General features: G+C 37.1%; 1 protein-coding gene across 5 annotated transcripts in view; it reads right to left on the bottom strand.

Moving 5' to 3' along the window:
* The window catches only part of CCDC91 (coiled-coil domain containing 91), a 365,255-nt gene that overhangs the window by 109,987 nt on the left and 236,082 nt on the right, over positions 1–19,186 (bottom strand). For 4 of the 5 annotated variants that reach the window (XM_045288440.1, XM_045288442.1, XM_004699999.2 and 1 more), the window contains exons 9-11: positions 15,863–15,955; positions 15,701–15,769; positions 12,935–13,111 (exon numbers count right to left, since the gene is read on the bottom strand). In XM_045288440.1, the coding sequence (XP_045144375.1) occupies positions 12,935–13,111; positions 15,701–15,769; positions 15,863–15,955 (339 nt within the window). The remainder of the gene's footprint in view (positions 1–12,934; positions 13,112–15,700; positions 15,770–15,862; positions 15,956–19,186) is intronic. The other variant, XM_045288443.1, reaches the window with a different exon arrangement.

Here is a 19,186-nt window from a genome sequence, read left to right as displayed (position 1 = left end):
AAGGCGAGGCTTCACCACCCATTTATCCCTCTGCCTTTCAACCAGCACCACATGTGATTATTGGCCAGGCTGGCACAATTAACTAACTCACTACTGAATGCTCAAATTAGACAACAATATCAATTGTATCACATGCCAGTAAAAATCATCCAATGTGTTGTTGCAACAACACATTGACAGGGTGCTGCAAGAGCTTCAGGCAGGATTCCACAAGGGATATTATTACTGAAGTCCCATGAATTTGGTTGAAAGCACAGAATTTCAGAAAGATACTTATTTGTGCTTTTTTGCCTATGCCAGGCATTTGACTGTGTGAATCACAACAAACTACAGACAACCTTAAGAAGAACGGGTATTTCTGAACAATTCATTGTGTTCCTGTGAATCTTGTACGTGGATCAAGACGCAGTTGTTGAACTGAACAAGGGACCACTGCATGGTTTGAAATCTGGGAAGGTGTGCTACAGGGTTGTACCCTCTCACGATATACTTCATAAATCTGAATTCCAAGCAAATAATCAAAGAAAGTAAAGTATATGAAGAATAATTTGATATTAGGGTTGGAGGAAGGCTTAGTAACAACCTCAGATATGCTGATGGTACAACCTTACTTGCTGAAAGTGAGGAGGACTTGAGGCACTTGCTTATGTCATTTAAAGATTTCAGTCTTTAGTATGGATAACAGCTCAATGTAAAGAAGACCAAATACATAATAGGATTAGTAGGTAAAATGACAAATAAAGAAAAAGCTGAAACTGTCAAGAATTTTGTCACACTTAGATCCATAATCCATGCTCATGAAAGCAGCAGTCGAGATCAAAACGCATTCTGCATTAGGTGAGTGTATAGCACAAGACTTCTTTAGAACATTGAAGAGCATGGATGTTACTTTAAGGATTAAAGTATACCGTCCCAAACATAAACTTTTCCAATACTTCAAATGAATGTGAAAACTGGACATTGAAGAAGAAAGACCAAAGAAGAACTGATGCTTTTGAATCACAGTATTGGAGAAGAGTATTAAAATTATCAAGGACTTCTAAAGGGACACACTAATCTGTCTTGGTATTAGTAGAGCCAGAGTGCTCCACAGAGGCATGGTTGGTGCGATCTCATCTTCCATACTTTAGACATGTTGTCCGGAGAGACCAGCCCCTGAAGAACGACGTCAAGTTTGGTAAGAAGAGGGGCAGGAAAAAAGATGATGGGCCTCGCTGAGATGGGCTGACACTGTGGCTACAAAAATTGGCTCAAGCACAGGAACAATTGTGAGGCTGGGCAGGGTTTCCTTCTGTTTTGCATACAGTTACAGTGGGTCAGAACCGAGTAGATGGCACCTAACAACAGCAGCATTCAAAATATTAAAAATAAGTAAATAAAGTAAATCCCACTTAGTGGAAGAAACAATAAACAAACTTTGGTACATATACACAATAGAACACCAAAGATGTCAAAAATAATGATGAATCTGCAAAGTATCTTATAACATGGATGAATCTAAAAGAAATTATTCTGAGAAGAATTACTCATTTACAACAGGGCAAACTTTTAATATATTATTATTATAAAAATATGAAGGAAAGATTTTCATGTTCAAAGAAATATTCTTCAATAGTTTCCAGGGTTGCAAGGAAAAGGAAGAGAGGGGAAGTCGTGAGCTAGAGGAAAGACAAGTATTAGTCTGAATGAAGGGTAAGACAATACACAATTAAGATGGAGATTAGGGGGAAAATGATGCGGGCAAGGAAGACATTGGCAGATTTTCAAGTGTTACGGGCAACAAAGACCACTATTACTATATTCACAATCCTGTAACAATATTGATCTACGTGAAGATTGTTTGAATAGATATTCAGGCTGAAACAAGTTAAAGAGGGAGAGTGGAAACATATCTCAATACACAAATAGCTTTTACAAGGGTATTTGTATGTGTGTACTTACTTTTGCTGCTAATGTGTTTATGAATTTAGTGGATCATACATGAGGGTTACCCCCTAAAAAAGTGGAATTGCCCTCAGTGGAGCGGAGCTTTTGTAGTAAGCATTTTTCCTGTTAGGCATGCATCGAGCAACTTGTTTTGAATTAGTGCACCCAGTGGTGTTGCCTGGAAAGGATCACTGTGGTCAAAGTGAATTTTTTTTGTAACAGCAGTTTTGCTTGAACCTCGTTTTTTGTGATGGACGATTTAAGAGAACAGTGTGCAGCTATGAAATTTTGTTTCCTGATCAGGAAAAATGCCCCAGAAACTGTTGTGATGATGCACACAGCTTACAAGGACAGTGCTATGGTAAAAACTGAAGTGTATGAGTGGATTTCTCATTTTGCAAAAGGTGAAATGTTGAATGATGACAAACCTCATTCTGGAAGTCCATCAACTTTGACACTACAGATGTATTGCATTTGGAGTTCGTCCACCAGGTCAGACTGTTAATCAAGCTCTCTAGTTAGAGGTTCTGAAAAGACTGCGTAACAGGTTGAGACAAAAAATACTACCTAACAGGTTGATTTGTGGCAGACAGAGGACTGGTTTTGCCACCACAACAATGTACCTGCTCACACAGTCATCTCCGTGTGCCAGTTTGGGGCAAAAAACAGCAAGCCTCTCTTGCCCCGCGCACCTGACTCACCTGGTCTTGCTCGCTGTGACTTCTTTTTGCTTCCACGGTTAAGAAAGCCGTGAAATGCCAGTGATTTGATGTACAAGAGGTGAAGAAAAAAAACTGAGGGAGGTGCTGTCAGCCACTCAAACAGATGAGTCTGAAAAACATTTCCAAAATGATTCCAAAAACGATTCCAAAAAAAAAAAAAAGATTCCAAAAATGGAATCGCAGATTTGACAAATATATTACGTGTAATGGAGAGTACTTTGAAGGTGATAAGGTTGTTTTGTAATAAAAGCTCAAATACACGGCTTTGAAAAAACATTCTGTTTTTTGGGGGGTACCCTCTCATACAGGGGACACAATTATGAAAATGTTGTAGACATGACCAAAGACATTGAGGAAGTGAGTACCTCAGCCTGGGCACTCAGAGTCACGGTCTCCAGGGGCACTGCAATCAACTGGCCTAACTCATTTCACAGACTTTGTTTCAGATCTTACTGGTGAGTAGTGGGTGGCGTCTTACAAATTCCTCCTGATCAGTCTTTCTCCATTAAGAACAAAAAAGTGATGAAAATAATTTGCTCAATTAGAACATCATTCTCCATAACTCTGAGACAAGGACTGGATGGAGCCTTGCGACCACTACCGAATGCCCCACATTAGAAGGTCATGGGTGGAGTGGGAGGTCAATGTGAAACAAAACTCAGAATTACAAAAAGACCAGGCTCACTCATCAGCTAGAGACTGGTCGAAGCCCAGGACTGGATTTCAATCACACTTTTTGTCCGAAAATGAACTCACCCTTGTGTTGGAATAATCAGCCACTTAAGATAACAGGTTAGAGGGTTAGAAAAGAAACCCCCAAACCAAACCCACTGTCACTGAGTTGATTGTGATTCTTCCTTGCAACCCTACAGGCAGAGCAGAACCGCCCCAGTGGTTTCCTGAGACTGTAAACTGACCAAACTAGAGAGTAGCCTCATCTGTCACTGGCAGAGTGGTTAGTGCTTCCAAATGGCTGGCCTTGCAGTCAGCAGCCCAAGCAGAATGACCACTCTACCAGGGTTCCTTTCATAGGCAAGAGGAGGAATGAAAACAGGAAAAGAAGTGGATAAGTGATGGAACACTGCAGACATTGTAATTAGGAGTTGAATCAGAATATGTATGAACTGTTCTGTTCTGTAAACCTTCACCTAGGCCGCAATTTGAAAAAGTTGTTTTAAAAGTATTAAATCATGAAATGAGATTCACAATTTCAAACAATTAGAAAAGTACCCGGTACTTAGTTAGTATTGAACTGATTGTAACATTATTGTTAGAATTATTACCATATTCACAATTGCCAACATTAGCTCTACTGTTATATCACTTTTTCTGCACACATAGTTGAAGAAAACTTACCTAAAAATAACTCTTTCCACAACTAGCCTAATAAATATTTTAGGAGAAATCTAATAAAATGAAACATGTACACAGAAAACTAAGCTTAATGTTATTTTCCCAATTATTATAAAAGATGATAAATGCCTGTCAAATTTTATAATGTTTCATAGCCTAGGGATTGTTCTAGAGGAAGTTCCAAGAACATTAAGTATAAACATGAAACAGATATAAGGGTCACAATATTAATAAGTTGAAGAGGCAGGGTTTAAGATTCTTATCACTGGGGATAAAATCTATTTACAAATTATATTTTTGGTTCTGTAACTTAGATAATTTAGGGTTATTAATTAACATCATATTTTAAAAATCTATTAATGCTTCATTTTTCAAAGATAATTAATGTGACTCATTATTTAACTGATGCCTGAACATTAAGATAGTGGAATGAATACAATTAAGTATTTGCCAGTGAGTTTCAAGGACATTTATGTTGTCTCGCAAATGCCTAGTATCAATTTACAACTTTTTATTTTTAATTATGTATTCTAGTTGGCCTACTTTGTAGTTAAGAATATACACAGCAGAACCAATTCAACCATTTCTACACATGCCATTCGGGGCCGTGCATGACATTCTTCAAGTTGTATAGGATTCTCTCTTTCCTCTTCAAAACCGTTCGTTCCCAATAATATAAGCGTCCTGTCCCCTGAGGTCTCTATCAAATCTTCTAAAGTTGTTGTTTTAAATTTGATCCCATGGAAGGAGTTCTTAAAAGAGGACAGTTGCCAAGCAAGCATTCTTTCTTTGTTAAGCTACATTATTGTTTGTTTTTGAAAGGACTGCAGGGGTAGATTTGGGTTAAGATTTAAAGATGATATATGGGCAATAACTTCAGGGCTTCATCCATCCTCCATGGCTCCCGAAAATCTGGATTCCATAAATTTTGAAAATCTGCTCTGCATTTTTCCTCTTTTTAAAGTTGTTTCTTATACAAACTCTTTGATCAGAACATTTAGTAATGAGAAATGGCACATCCAATTCTGGTCTCCTGGCAAAAAGCTGCTGCTATTCATAGAGGCATTTTGCTACCCATCCCATCTACTCTCCTTATTCCCAGCTCTCCTCTTCCTCTGATACTCCAGATAAATAGGGGTCAATTATTGTCCTTTGTATGGCCAGTTTCAAGCTTTTAAAATCTTAGTCGATACTCATGAATTAGGAGATAGAACAGAAGCACTAAATTTATTAGGCAGATTAATTGAGATGTTCCATAATCCTACACCTCCAAACCCAGAAACTAAATCCCATGTGGTGCTTGGCTGCATGTAAACAGGCTCAACAACTGCTCTATTTTGTTGTTGTTACTATATCAACCAAATTACTTTCATTATTTTAAGCCTAGAATAATCTTTATGTGTGATTACAATCAGAGATTTTATTAATTTACATTTTCCTCTGGAACTTAAAAAGAATACTAAAAATATGATTACTCCTTGTAGTCTTATTATTTTATGAATAATTCAGGTTATTTTTAGTTTAAAACAGTATATTTGTCATCATTAATGTATTATCAAAATCATCAATGTATTATTTACATGGCATATATGTTTCATTTTATTCCCCCGGAAATTAGACAGAGAGTTACATCTTGCTTTCAGCAAAAGGCAAACAACAAAACAAAAATATGTAGTAATAATAAAAAATAGTTACAGACCAGAGCCATCAAAACGTATAATATACTAACTTGAATCAAATTATATCTAGTCACAACTTACAGGACAGATATCAGCAAAGTAAGATATTACACTCTGGAATTTCTCGGTATTCTGTTGACTGTGAAAAAGCTTAAGCAATATTAAAAGCATTGGAAATACCAATATAATCTGCTTTACAATATCATTCACTTTCTTTCAATCCACTCATTTTAAAAAGTACTAAAAAACCAGTGTTACTCAAATTAGAGTCTAGTGACCACTGGGAATTCTGTCACTCCCAAGCAGGAGGATTACAAATAAATACACCAACACCTAAACAGACCTCTTAGACTTGAACATAGTAACACTTGTGAAGATGGTGCAGGACCAAGCATTGTTTTATTTGGCTGTACATAAGGATAAAGCTGCTATAAATTCAAGCGGACTCCACAGCACTTAAGAAATCACCTCCTAAATATATCCTAAACTGTATACAAAAGGCAAAAACTCAATGCATAAACAGAAAATGAGAGAAACTGAAATGTGATTTCCTAATACCAATGATCAGACTGGAAGGCAGTGGTAAAAGTTTGAAATATAAGAACATGATTTGAAAGGTAGAATTTTATACTCAGCAAAAATGTCCTACCAAGAATGACCCGATAAAAATCATATCAATGTGAATGAGGCAGAGGGCAGAGTGGAGACCCAAAGCCCATCTGTAGACAATTGGACATCCCCTTACAGAAGGGTTACAAGGTAGAGATGAGCCAGTCAGGGTGCAGTATAGCACCAACAAAACATACAACTTTCCTCTAGTTCTTTAATGTTTCCCCACCCCCACCCCACTATTATGATCCCAATTCCACCTTACAAATCGGGCTAGACAAGAGCATGTACACTGGTACAGATAAGAGCTTGCAACACAGGGAATCCGGGACAGATAAATCCCTCAGGACCAATAATGAGAGTACCAATACCAGGAGGGGGAGGGGAAGGTGGTGGGGAGAAAGGGGGAGGGGAAGGTGGTAGGGAGAAAGAGGGAACTGATCACAATGATTGTTATATAACCCCCTCCCAGGGGGATGAACAACAGAAAAGTGGGTGAAGGGGGGGGCAGTGATCCATGTAAGACATGAAAAAATTATTTATAAATTATCAAAGCTTCATGAGGGAGGGAATGGGTAGGAGATACCAAGGGCTCAAGTAGAAAGATACTATTTTGAAAATGATGATGGTAACATATATACAAATGTGGTTGACACAATGGGTGTATATGGATTGTGAAAAGCTGTATGATGCCACAATAAAATGATTTTTTTTTAAAGAGACACATCCTAAAATGTGAATGGACACACAAACAGTATTCTAACTATAGTTGTGCTTTGAAAAAAAAAATATGAATATGGAGGTTTGAAATAATGAATTTTATTTTGCACATTCCATTCAACTACTTTTATAGGATATATTATAAGCAATAAGTAAATCCTCTGGTATAGTTATACTGTTTAATTAAAGAACACATATGATGAAAGTTATTTCTCAATTCAGTTGTTTGAAATGTAATAAGGATGCAGTTTTTATTTCTAAGTACACTTTAAACATCTGGAAAACAAGGAGCTTCTTGCTATTTTTGTTGTTAAAGGGCATCCCATAGTGATAGAATGATGCCCTTCACACAAAATAAGTGCTCTTAGGTAACATTTTGAAAAGATAAATGATGAGTTCTGCACAAATAAATTTAAATAACCTCTAAAAAAAAAGAATGACCCCCACAACTGTGTCACTTCATCCTACTGTGGGGCTCACATGCTTCTGTGGTTACTAGAAGATAGCTGCTGGTATTTCAAATATATCAGCAGAGTCACTCATAGTGACTTAGTCACTTAGTTTCCAGACTAAGAACTAGGAAAAATTAAATGGCGGTCCATTTCTGAGGTATTATACACAGAAAAGTTTATGAAGCTAGCAGAGCCTTGTCTGCAATAGTGTCAGAAAATGAGTCCCTCAGGTTGAAGGCATTCAAAACATGCCGCGGGAGGGACTGCCTGCTCCAAGCAGAGCAATAGTGAATGATGTGCATACAGGCTAAGCCTTCAGGGCCTTCATCTGCTGATGGACCATGACTCTGATGAGAGGAAACAGCAATGCACACTCCCTACGGCACTGCACAAAGTATGAATCCAGGACACTTGGCAGTCATCACCATGAAATGAAAGGTGTGAAGACAGTGGCCCGAAATGGACTGGTATTGGCCATTGTGAATCAGACAGTCATATGGCCTACTTTGCCTGAAATGACAAATTCAAGTGGGCTGATATCACATTTACCATTTAAAAAAGAATATTTCAAGAGGTATCTGGAAATGTAACACTATCTATGATAGAATAATAGCTACAGGCTATAAAAAGATCAGTTAATAATACAATCAACTCAAATTTATGCACCACAAAAGGCAGTAATGAAAAAAAATTGAAGAATTCTACCAGCATTGTCAGTCTGAAATTTATTGAGCATGATTACTGGTGACTGGAATAAAAGTTAGAAACAATGAGAAAGGTTCAGTAACTGGAATCTATGGTGTTGGTGATAAAAACAAAGGTGAAGATCATCTGAGAAAATTTTACAAGAACAGAGATTTCTTCACTGCAAAAACCTAACATAAAGACCAACTCTGTAGCTACACAGGAATCAAATTATCTAAACTTGTAGAAACAGACAAAAGTGCATTTGTGAAAACAAACAATAAAGAGGCTCAAAATCATCAGCCAAAACAAGCCAGGGGCTCCCTTTGCAACAAGTCATTAATTAGTCATACATAACTTCAAGTTGGAGCTGTAGTACAGTAAAACCAGCCTGATAGAACCAAAATGTAACCTTTACAGATGATCCCAAAACAGATTTTACTGACTGAACACTAATGAAGGAAGAGCAAAATGTTAGGAAATGCTTAGTATATCTCAAGCTGGAAGAACTGAAGGAAAAACTCAAGCCTTAAGTTGTAATACTGAAGGATTCTAAGGGTATAATATTGAATGATGCAGGAAGCATAAAAAGATTATAGGAGATTACACAAAGTCCACTTACCAAAAGAAAATAACAAATAGTTAACCAATTATAAACTATTTCAAGAGGTAGCATATGATCCAGAACTGATGGTATAGGAGAGAGAATTCCAAGCTTCACTGAAGGCATTAGCAAAAACCAAGGCTCCAGAAACGGACAGAATGTCATTCAAAATGTTTCCACCAATTGATGTACCATGGGAAGCACACACTTCTTGTCTATACCAAGAAATGCGGAAGACAACTAGACAACCAATGACTGAAACAGATCCTTAGCTGTGCCCATATCAAAGAAAGGTGGCCACACAGTTTGTGGAAAATTAAATATAAAAACCAGTATTATTAATGTCAGAATCAAGTACAAGTTTGCTGAAGATAATTCAAAAATGGTTGCATTGATAGGGAACTACTAGAAATTCCAGCAGTACTAAGGAGAGAAACTGGAACAAGAGATATCATTTTGCCAATGCAAAATCAATCCTGGCTGAAAGCAGAGAATATCAGAAAGACGTTTACTTGTGCTTTACTGACTATGCAAAGGCATTTGTGTGGATCTGATCTGTCTCACACAATACTCTGCTTTAATTGCTTGGTCCTCTGATCCATCCCAATGGTCACACACAGCTCATAGGAAATGCACATGGTTATGGGGTTTATCATGGAAGGTAACACGTTAAAACGCAGGTTAGAAATGCTCAGGATATAATTTTTCAGTCGGAATATGTCACATAGTTCTTCCGGGGTTGCTAATAAATGCAGAAAGAGCATGCATTTCCTCCACTGTAAGCCTCAATGCAAAGATACTCAGCTCCAATCCCGGGTCAGCAGACTTGGCTTCCGCCAGAGGATCCCATTCCACAACCCAGCCTCTTGCCCCAAACACTCAGATTTACTTGCTTTGTGAGCTGGGAATTCCAGCAATCTGTCTCATAGTCGGCCTCCATGTGCACTGCTCCTCCTCTGACACTGCTCTGATATCACAGCTGTCTCCTGTATCAAGGAGCTTCACTGTGTAGGGAATCTCATGGTCCAGAGGACCAACTCTATTCCTGGCTCTTGCTGGTAGTTATATGCCGCGAACACCCTCCTGCTTCCGAGAGAGCTTGTTTTACACCCAGCAGGATGGTGATCACAATGTATCATGTTAACAGGAACTCATAAATGAATCAAATCCTAGTGTCCTCAACCTAGACCCACCAGGAAAAGTTGGTTTGGTAGAAGTTACAACGACTATAGCTAGAAGAGACACTTGAAATAATTCTCACTGGCTTGTAGGATCAAACTATGTATAACATTGTACACTAAATGGAAATTCCGGGCCACTACACTATGCTTGTGCAGAACCTATACACAGAGTAAGAGGCAGTTGTACAAATAGAACAAGCAATAACTACATAGTTTAAAATGAGCAAAGGTCTGGCTCAGAGTTACATTCTTTCATTATTAAATCTGAAGGCTGAGCAAGTAATCTAAAAAGTTAAACCTGAAGAAGAATGCAGTCTCAGAATCAGAGGCACAGTAATAAGCAGAAATATGAGATGACACAACCTTGTTTGCTGAAAGCAAAGAGGACTTACAGCACTTACTAACGAAGATCAACACCCTCACTATAGTTTACAATTCAATGTAAAGAAAATAAAAATGGTCACAAGTGGACCTCTAAGGAGTATCATGATAAACAGAAAAAAGATGGACGTTATCAAGGATTTCACTTCACTTGGATCCATAATCAACACTCATGGAATCAGCAGTGAGAAACCAAAGTAACGCATTGGCTAACCTGCGACACACGTTCTAAAAAGCAAAGATGCCACTGAGAGGACTCTGCTGTGCCTGACCGAAGCCATAGTATTTTCTTTCAAGTGACTCACATGCATGTAAAAGCTGTACAGTGAACAAAAAGTACAGAGGAATTAGGCATACAATACAAAATAAAATATTTGGATCACTGGATTTTAGGGCTTCATCAAGATGACTTATTGGGTCTATAAGAAATCTTCCATTGTGTGTCTTAAGAGGTTAGTCATCTTAGCTATATCGATAATTGCTCGGTCAAATAAACATTGTTCTTCCATATGAAAAAAAGACTTTCATTTTTTATACTTGCTTAGGGGAATACTTATTCAAGTATTCTTTGTGAATATAAAGAAAGATTCAATTATTGATAATAAAATTAATGCAGTGTTTCAAAATAATGAACTAAGTAATTAAAAATTATTTTATACGTAGGTCAGACTTGGTGAACTGTATATATCCTTTTTAAGACCATAGCCATTGTTTATGAAGTGCTAATTATTCCACCACGTGTCTGTCAGTTTATTGTACTTTGTACTATTTCCATATTGCTGTGATGCTGGAAGCTACGAGGGGGTACACCCCACCTCCCAAAAAAAATCAGATAAATGTTCCTATGGGCAGAGCTTTCTAGTATACTGGGCGAGCAACTAGGAACTCACTCTGAGTTAGTGCACCCACTGGCATCACCTGGGAAGGTTCTCTCTGGTCACAGTGAATTATTTTGTAAGATAAGTTTTTCTCAGAACCTTGGTTTTTGTGATGGCCAATTTAAGAGAACAGTGCGGCTATGATATTTTGTTTCCTGCTCAGGAAAAATGCCACAGAAACTGTTGTGATGTTGAACACAGCTTACCAGGACAGCACTTTGGAAAAAACTCAATTAGTGTTTTTTTTTTTCATTTCAAAAAATGTGAAATGTCAATTACTGACAAACCTTGTTTAGAACGTCCATCAACTTCCCCAACAGACAAAAATGTCAACAAAATTCACGCATTTGTTCTTGAAGATAAATGATGGACCACTGAAGAGATGGGGAAGTAATCTGGACTATTTTGGAGCTCCGTTCAGTGAATTTTTATCAGATTAGGGAATGAGAAGGGCCACTGCGATATTTGTGTCTTAGACTGTGACTGACCAGGAAAAAGAGCATCAAATGGAAACATGCTGTGCTTTGAAATAACAGCTCCCAAACAGCCCAGACTTTTTTTCCCAAGGTGAGGAGACATGGAGCTATTCCGACGACCCTGAAAGCAAACATCAATCAAGCCAGTGGAAGGTGCCATCGTCACCTTTCCCAAAAAAGGCTCAAGTAAAATGAGATCAAGATGATGCTTATTTGGTTTTTGATGTAAGGGGAATAGTACATTTGGAGTTTGTTCCACCAGGTCAGACTGTAATCACACTTTCTATTTAGAGGTTTTGAAAAGATTGCATAACAGTGTGCGACAAAAGAGGCCTGATTTGTGGTTGACAGGGAATTGGTTTTGCCACCACGAAAATGCACCTGCTCACACAGCCATCTCACTGTGCCAATTTTGAGCAAACAACAGCATGGCTCTCTTGCCCCATGCACCTTATTCAACTGACCTTGCTCTATGCTACTCCTTTTTGTTTCTATGACTGAAGAGGGACATGAAAGGACAGTGATTTGACCACATAGGCAAGGCGAAGAAAAACAAGAGGGAGGCGCTGTCCCAGAACCATCCAAACAAATGAGTTTGAAAAATGTTTCCAAAAATGAAATTGCAGATTTAACAAATGTATTAAGTGAATGGAGACTAATTTGAAGGTTGTTTGGGGAGTATCCACTCGTAGGTCACTGATATTTCAAATACCAGCAGGGTCACAGGTGGTGGAGCTGATGCAGCAGAGCTTCAAGGTAAAGACAGACTAAGAAAGACCTGGCAATCTACCTTTTTAAAAACTAGCCAATGAAAATGCTACGAATTGCAACTGGGCAGAGTTTTGTTTTGTTGTTCAGAAGGTTTCTATGAGTTAGAAAAGATCCATCTGCCACAATAACAACAGTTGAGTTTTAGCAAATTGAGTTTTGCTAAAAAATTAAAGGTATATGGAAATATAAATCACACTTATAATTATATGTAAATCTAGCATGATCAACAGGAGAGTGAATGTTGTTGCCATGATTTAATAATTTTGGATTGTGGTTGCCTCGAAAGTAGAATAATGAGTAAAATTAAATGTTACCGAGTTTTTAATATGGGAGTGAGAAAAGCACACTAAAATATTGCAAATTGGTAGTTTAAAAATATTAATATAGACAAAAATATTAAGTACTGCAGTGTTCACTAAAATGTATAAGACAAAACAATGGTAAAGGTACTTTAAGAAGCATAAATATTTTCAAAGAATATATTTCCAAAGAACGAACCTGACTTATTTTACTTTGTTCTTGTATAGCTTTTTGAATCTCCTGAGATACTTGTTCTTGATCTTTTGCATGTTCAGTCTTCCATAATTCTCTTTCTTCAGCATGTGCTTTTTCCACATTTTTTCGCTCTTCTTCAATGGCTTTTAAAACTGCATCCTGCACTGCTTCTTTCTCAAGCTTCAAGATAAATAATGACCAATGAAATTACAAGAGAATGGGTGACTGAGCAATAATTCCCTGAGACAGACAGACTTGGATAAAGATAGAAGACAAAACCTTTGATCATCTGGGGCTGGTTTCTGACACTGCTGTTTTCAACACGTATTTAATAACTTCTTCAAAACCAAATCTATTTTTGTTTTTAATACAAATATTACTGTCAATTTCCATGGCATTCTAAATATAAAAAACCAAACCAAAATGATAAAAACTCCTTAGCTTAAAGTAGATTTCAAGCAATTTGGTCTCAGAATCCTTTTATACTCCTAAAAATTATTTAGCATTACAAAGAGGTTTTTTAAAATTTGTATATATATATTTACCATTGTACAAATTCAAACCAAGAAATATTAAAGCATATGTTCAATAATTCAGTTAAAAGTAATAATATATAACCCATTTATGAAACATAACCTATATTTTCAAAAATAAAAAAAGCGAAGGCGGCCATTGTTTTACAGAAGTTTAAACCACTTTAACATGTGACTCAACAGCGGTAAGCGCTGTTTTTCAGTCAGCTGGAATCCATCTGACAACAAGTGGGTCGGGACAAACCGAGTGCCACACAGATCCGTGGCTGGAACAAGGAGGCATTAGGAGTCTGGGCCTAAGAACAACAAGTTGACCCTGCACGTTTTATCCAGCAGGCTTCAGGTGGGAAACTGCCCCCAAGCACACTTGGTCCACTGTCATCTCTGAATGGTGGGGTAGCCAGTGCTCACCAACCCATATCCACGACTGGCCCACCCATGCTCTTTTGAAGGCATCAGTCAGCACCTCCAGAAAGAGACCTCGGTGTCAGCCAAGGTCTTCCTCCAGCACCTTTGTTGAAGCTTCGTTGTCAGGGAGAAGTGGGAAGGACCACGCAGGCCCTTTCCCCTACTCTGACATAACACTCAGTACTTACCAGGAATAACTCTTCCCCTTCCCTCACTTCTCATGTCCCGGGTCCACAGAATTCAGGAGCCTTTTATTTGAGGGTCTGGGCAGTAATATAGTTCCCTGCAGGTGCACTGAAGCCTGCTGGACTGGTCTAAACAGCCCGAGTACTGTTCTGGGGATAACATGGGGGAAGGAATGGCAGCACTCTGGGCTTTCTCTTTCTCTCGCTTATATTATTGTAGTAACTGCTTCAAAGCTGTTACTTTCTTCCAGGTTCATGCTCGCAATCAATTAGGAGCCCTGGGGGCACTGTCAGGGAAACTTCACTGCTAACTCAAGGCTCAAACTCACCTGCTTCTCCTTGGGAGAAAGATGCGGCCATCTGAGCTCCTAAAGATTCACACAGCCCGAAAAACCTTATGCAGGGTTATCAAGGCAACGGGCTGGGTCTTAATCAACTAAGCCAGCTGGCAGCTCAGGTCAGTGCTCTCTGAGCCCTAACAAGGAGCATTTAGTAGCCAGTCATATAATTTGATGTTCTTTGATTCCACACCAAAACTTAAGTAGTTAGTTTCTTAAAAGGTAATTTCAAAACAAATATATAGATAATAAATCATAGAAATTTTGGGGCTCTGCTAGGTTACAGTATTTCTTGACCTGAATAGATCTTTTAAAACACACTAATATATCTTATATAAAATATTAATTTACATCTCCAGATTTTGACATATTTACCACAGCAAAAGATTAAATCACCATAATTATCATCATCAATTTCATGAGAAATTTCTTGAAGAACTGAGAAAATTCTAATGCAGCCTATTCATTCTTTCCCTGCCTCTAGCCTTTATTTTTCTACACTTCCCCAAAATTGAGGTTAGTTATCACTTTGCCATATTTGTATTCAAAATTTTCAATATGTCTCCCTTACCTACAGGATATACTTCACACTCACAATTCAGAGGATGTTAGCCATCCTTCAAGACTAACTCAAATCGTTTATGGATTAAAATTGTCTATGGCATGTCTATGGACATACTACCGACCCCTGAATAGCAGCTTAATACATTAGTCCTAGTTGACATATATAATATTTTTCTGACCCAATTGCAAATATCTTAAGGAAAAGGCAAAATCACAATCATATTTAAACTTCCATTCTTGGAACTATGTTTGTCTCATATAAAGCCACCATTATTTGTTTAGGATATTTAATTTTAAAACGACATAAAAGTTAATGCTATGTATGGTATTCCTCGGTATATGTATATTTACTATCTATGAATACACTACTTTGATCTGCTATTTTAAAACTGGCTTTTAAATGTCATGTATTTTGATGATATAAACACACACACACACACACACACACACACGCATGTTCACATTTTCTTGAGAATATTTATCAAATTCCAGGTGGAAATTTGTGTATTTCAACACATACGTTTGAAAAAGTAATTAATAATATAAATGTAAGCCATTTCATTACCATCACATTCTAGCAATGGGTCTTTTACAAGAATATGAACAGCTGTTTCTTAAGCTTAATAGGGAATAAAAGTGAATTTTTCTGAAATGAAATTTTGTATAACAATAATAATGGATTTAACTCATTTTTTAACACTACGACTTACAAAGAAACCCATTTATCACGCATGAAAATACCTTTGCAGCAGATACTAATGCCTCCTTATTTCGTTGCCTTTCTTCTTCCAAACATTTTTCTAGTATTTCCTGCAAATGATAAGACAGTGGGTAGAAAGTAAATGTATTGATTGAGGTAAAAGAGCATATTCCTTCCACCCTCTGAACCACCTACAATATTACCTTCTGTTCTTTAGCTTGTTCACTCAAAGCTTCCTTTATTTTGTCCTTTAACAACTCCTTTTCTGTGTCTAGTATTTCAAGGAGCCTCTGGTGCTACAAGGAAAGATAACTGAATTGTGATTATGACTCACGTACAGCTGGTGGAATTCAAATGCTTAGAAGTACTGAAAGCATGATCAGAGAAAACAATGCTCAAATGAAGATTAATGAGCCAGTATCACTGACTTCTTTTCCAATTACTCAACACCATTTTTTTAACTCACAAACTCAACAAAGCACACCACATAAGAGCTAATGCAGCAACTTTGTCAAATTGGAAAGTGAACAAAGATGATGTCTTAGGCAGTTACTTTTGCAGCAAATATATTCAAAAATGTGGTAGAGCATGTCAAAGCTATTAAAACTTTCACAAAACCAGAAACCGCTGAATTGGGGGGCTCAGGACCCTAGTCTCCAATGAAGCCATGGACAATTGACATAATCTGAGCACTCTAAATCCGACTTTGTGAGTAGAAACCAGGGTCTCAAAAGTTCATGACCGATCAACTAAGGTACAGCTGAGGTACAGTAGTACTAAGGTACAGTGATGCAAACAAGATACAAGGAAACAATTAATGTAACAGACCAATGGCTCATGTGAGCATTAGTCTCCACAACCCTGAGAACAGAAGAACTAGGTGGTACCTGGATTCCACATTCAACTCCTCTAAAACGGATCTCCTTAGAAAGTCCATGATAGAGTGGAAGTAATATGTGGGGCAATGCTCAAAATCATGAAGGAGACTTGGCCTTCTAGTCAGTCACAGGCTTGTAGAACCACCAGGAACATGGACCTGGTCACCCGTCCTGCCTTGAACTTAACTTATCCTATGGTTCAATTTTCAGACAAACAATAGACATGCTGATATGAGGAATAAAAACACTATTGGTGTGGGCATATCTTAGAACAATTTGGGATTAAGAGGGTAGCATTTATTAAAGAAAAACGTTTAGAAGGGTTAGGAAGGAAGGACGATTGGATATAGGGAACACAGAGAGGAGGTGAGATGAATCATGTTACAATGGGGGGGTGCAATGATGTGAAATAGAGTCTGTTGACTACAAAACTGATGATCTATAAATCTTCCTCCAACTCCCAAAAAAGAAGGATACCATGTATTTTCCCACTATTAAATTTAGAAAAAAATTTTAATTTATTCCCTAACATGATTATTATTCACTTGCAGCAACATAAGTAATCAGATGGTAACTAGAAAAAGCTTGACCTATCATATAACAGTTTATATATGTTTATTGGAAGGTGATGTTAGACAAAACAAAAGATAATAGTTTTCACTTCAAGATGTTGGCACATATCCTATAAATGAATACACGAAAGCAGTCAAAGGGATATGTTAATTCAAAGTAATGCAACAGGGTTCAAATTAATGCATTTATTTTTATTTCCATGTGCTAAAGGAAAAGCACACAGAAACATCAATCAGCTATCCTGGACTAGGTATTCTGAGTTTGAATGGAGCCTTCTATAAGAAAAACCTGACTTCCGTAGCCTTCATCTCCCTGATCTGGATGAACCTGGTGGTCTTGTAAGCAGCCCTGGTGGTCCTGTGGGTGTGGTTCCACAGAAAGAAGCTGAGGCTATCTGCTGCCATAAAGATTAGTAACTCAGAAACTGCACATAGGGTCGCTGGCAGTTAGAATTGCCTTGATGGCAATGAGTTTTTGAGTTTTGGATATTCTTTTGGGACATATAAAGTCTTATGTAGAAACAAACTCCCCAAGACAATCTGTATTACTACTCACACAGATTTCTAATTTAGAATGCTATTTATATACCAGTCTCCTTTGAATATGAAATTATTATAATAGCTAATATTTTTAATTAGATGTACCGTATATACTCAAGTATAAGCCAACCAGAATATCTGCTGAAGCACCTAATTTTACCACAAAAACTGCGTTAAAAATGTGCTGGAAAAACTCAGCTTATAATCAAGTATATACGGTATCTCTCTTTCAAAGTTTTTGTAATTTGATTTCTAGCAGGCAGTCTACATTGAGAGTAAGCGAACAAACAGTCCATGTTTAGTTAAGATAATCTATTATTCCTGTTTTTAATTATAATATTTTTAATCAATGTTTTTTGGGAAAGTAAGAAAAATCAAATGAAAGATGTGGTTGTTCCTTAAAAACAAATCTAAACTGTGATAGAAATCATAAAGTGATTACAAGAAATTATTAGTACCATATGAATTTGCAAACAGCAGCTGGCTAACAAGTGAGTAGACTTACCACATGATGTTTAAGAATAACAACTTAGACTTCACTGTTTATTCTATGTAAATGTAATGGACACACACACAATTCCAAAGGAGCACAGATAATATGTAATCCTATTTTTAAAACACATATGATAACATGCAAATATAGTTGCTGAATATAATAATTATAGATATGATTGTCATGTGAGTCTAAAACTCTGCTTAGGCTTGAACCAGTGTAGTTAAACACAACAAACATAACACAAATTACTTTTTTTAAATTAGAGAATATAATTTTCAGTAATTCATTTGTAATTTTAAAAATAATTCTCCTGAAAAAGAAGAACTCAATATATCAAACTATTAGAGAGCAGTACTTAATCAATTTTAAGAAGGCCAGGTTTCTGGAGGGGATCAATGAGACCTAACGTCAAAGAAGGAACATTTGCTCCAACGACCATGGGATCTTTGGAAAACGTACTCCTAAGTGTCATTTCTTCATTCTGACAGTGAACTAAATAGAAGACTATCATTGAGCTTACTTCTATATGAATAAACAAGAAATTATCAGTTTATAATTTTTTAAATTATAAAATTCTTTATAAAATTATAAAGAATCTCACCATAGGTAAGAATATACCATAGGTAAAATCATTGGTCTGCTTGAGAGAATCACGGTTAAGAATATTGGATTTTCTCATACTAAAGATAGTAATAGCAAAGTTATACTTTTTTGTGATGATTTTTAAAGTAGCAGTTCACATAAAATCCTCCCAACTACTGCAGTAGGCATTGTTTTCTTCATTTCCAGATAAGTTTTAAGGGGCTAAGCAGTTTGTCAGGTTTCTAATGAAACACTTCAGCAAATAGACAACTAAAGCAGCTCTCAGTTCTGCGTCAGTGAACTGCTGCCAGGAAGTTCTGAATTTCAGTCGTATGTTCATCCTATGAACATTCTAGTCACATACCCTCTTAAGTTACCAATTAATATACTTGCTTTTGTCATTTTAAGCCATTCTTTTGTCCATTTCTTACACTCCAAACAACAACACAACAACAAAAA

Source organism: Echinops telfairi, unplaced genomic scaffold (assembly GCF_000313985.2).
Source record: "Echinops telfairi isolate 266 unplaced genomic scaffold, ASM31398v2 ScPeMD7_21;HRSCAF=78, whole genome shotgun sequence".
Lineage (NCBI taxonomy): Eukaryota > Metazoa > Chordata > Mammalia > Afrosoricida > Tenrecidae > Echinops > Echinops telfairi.
This window is presented reverse-complemented; position numbering and strand designations above follow the sequence as displayed.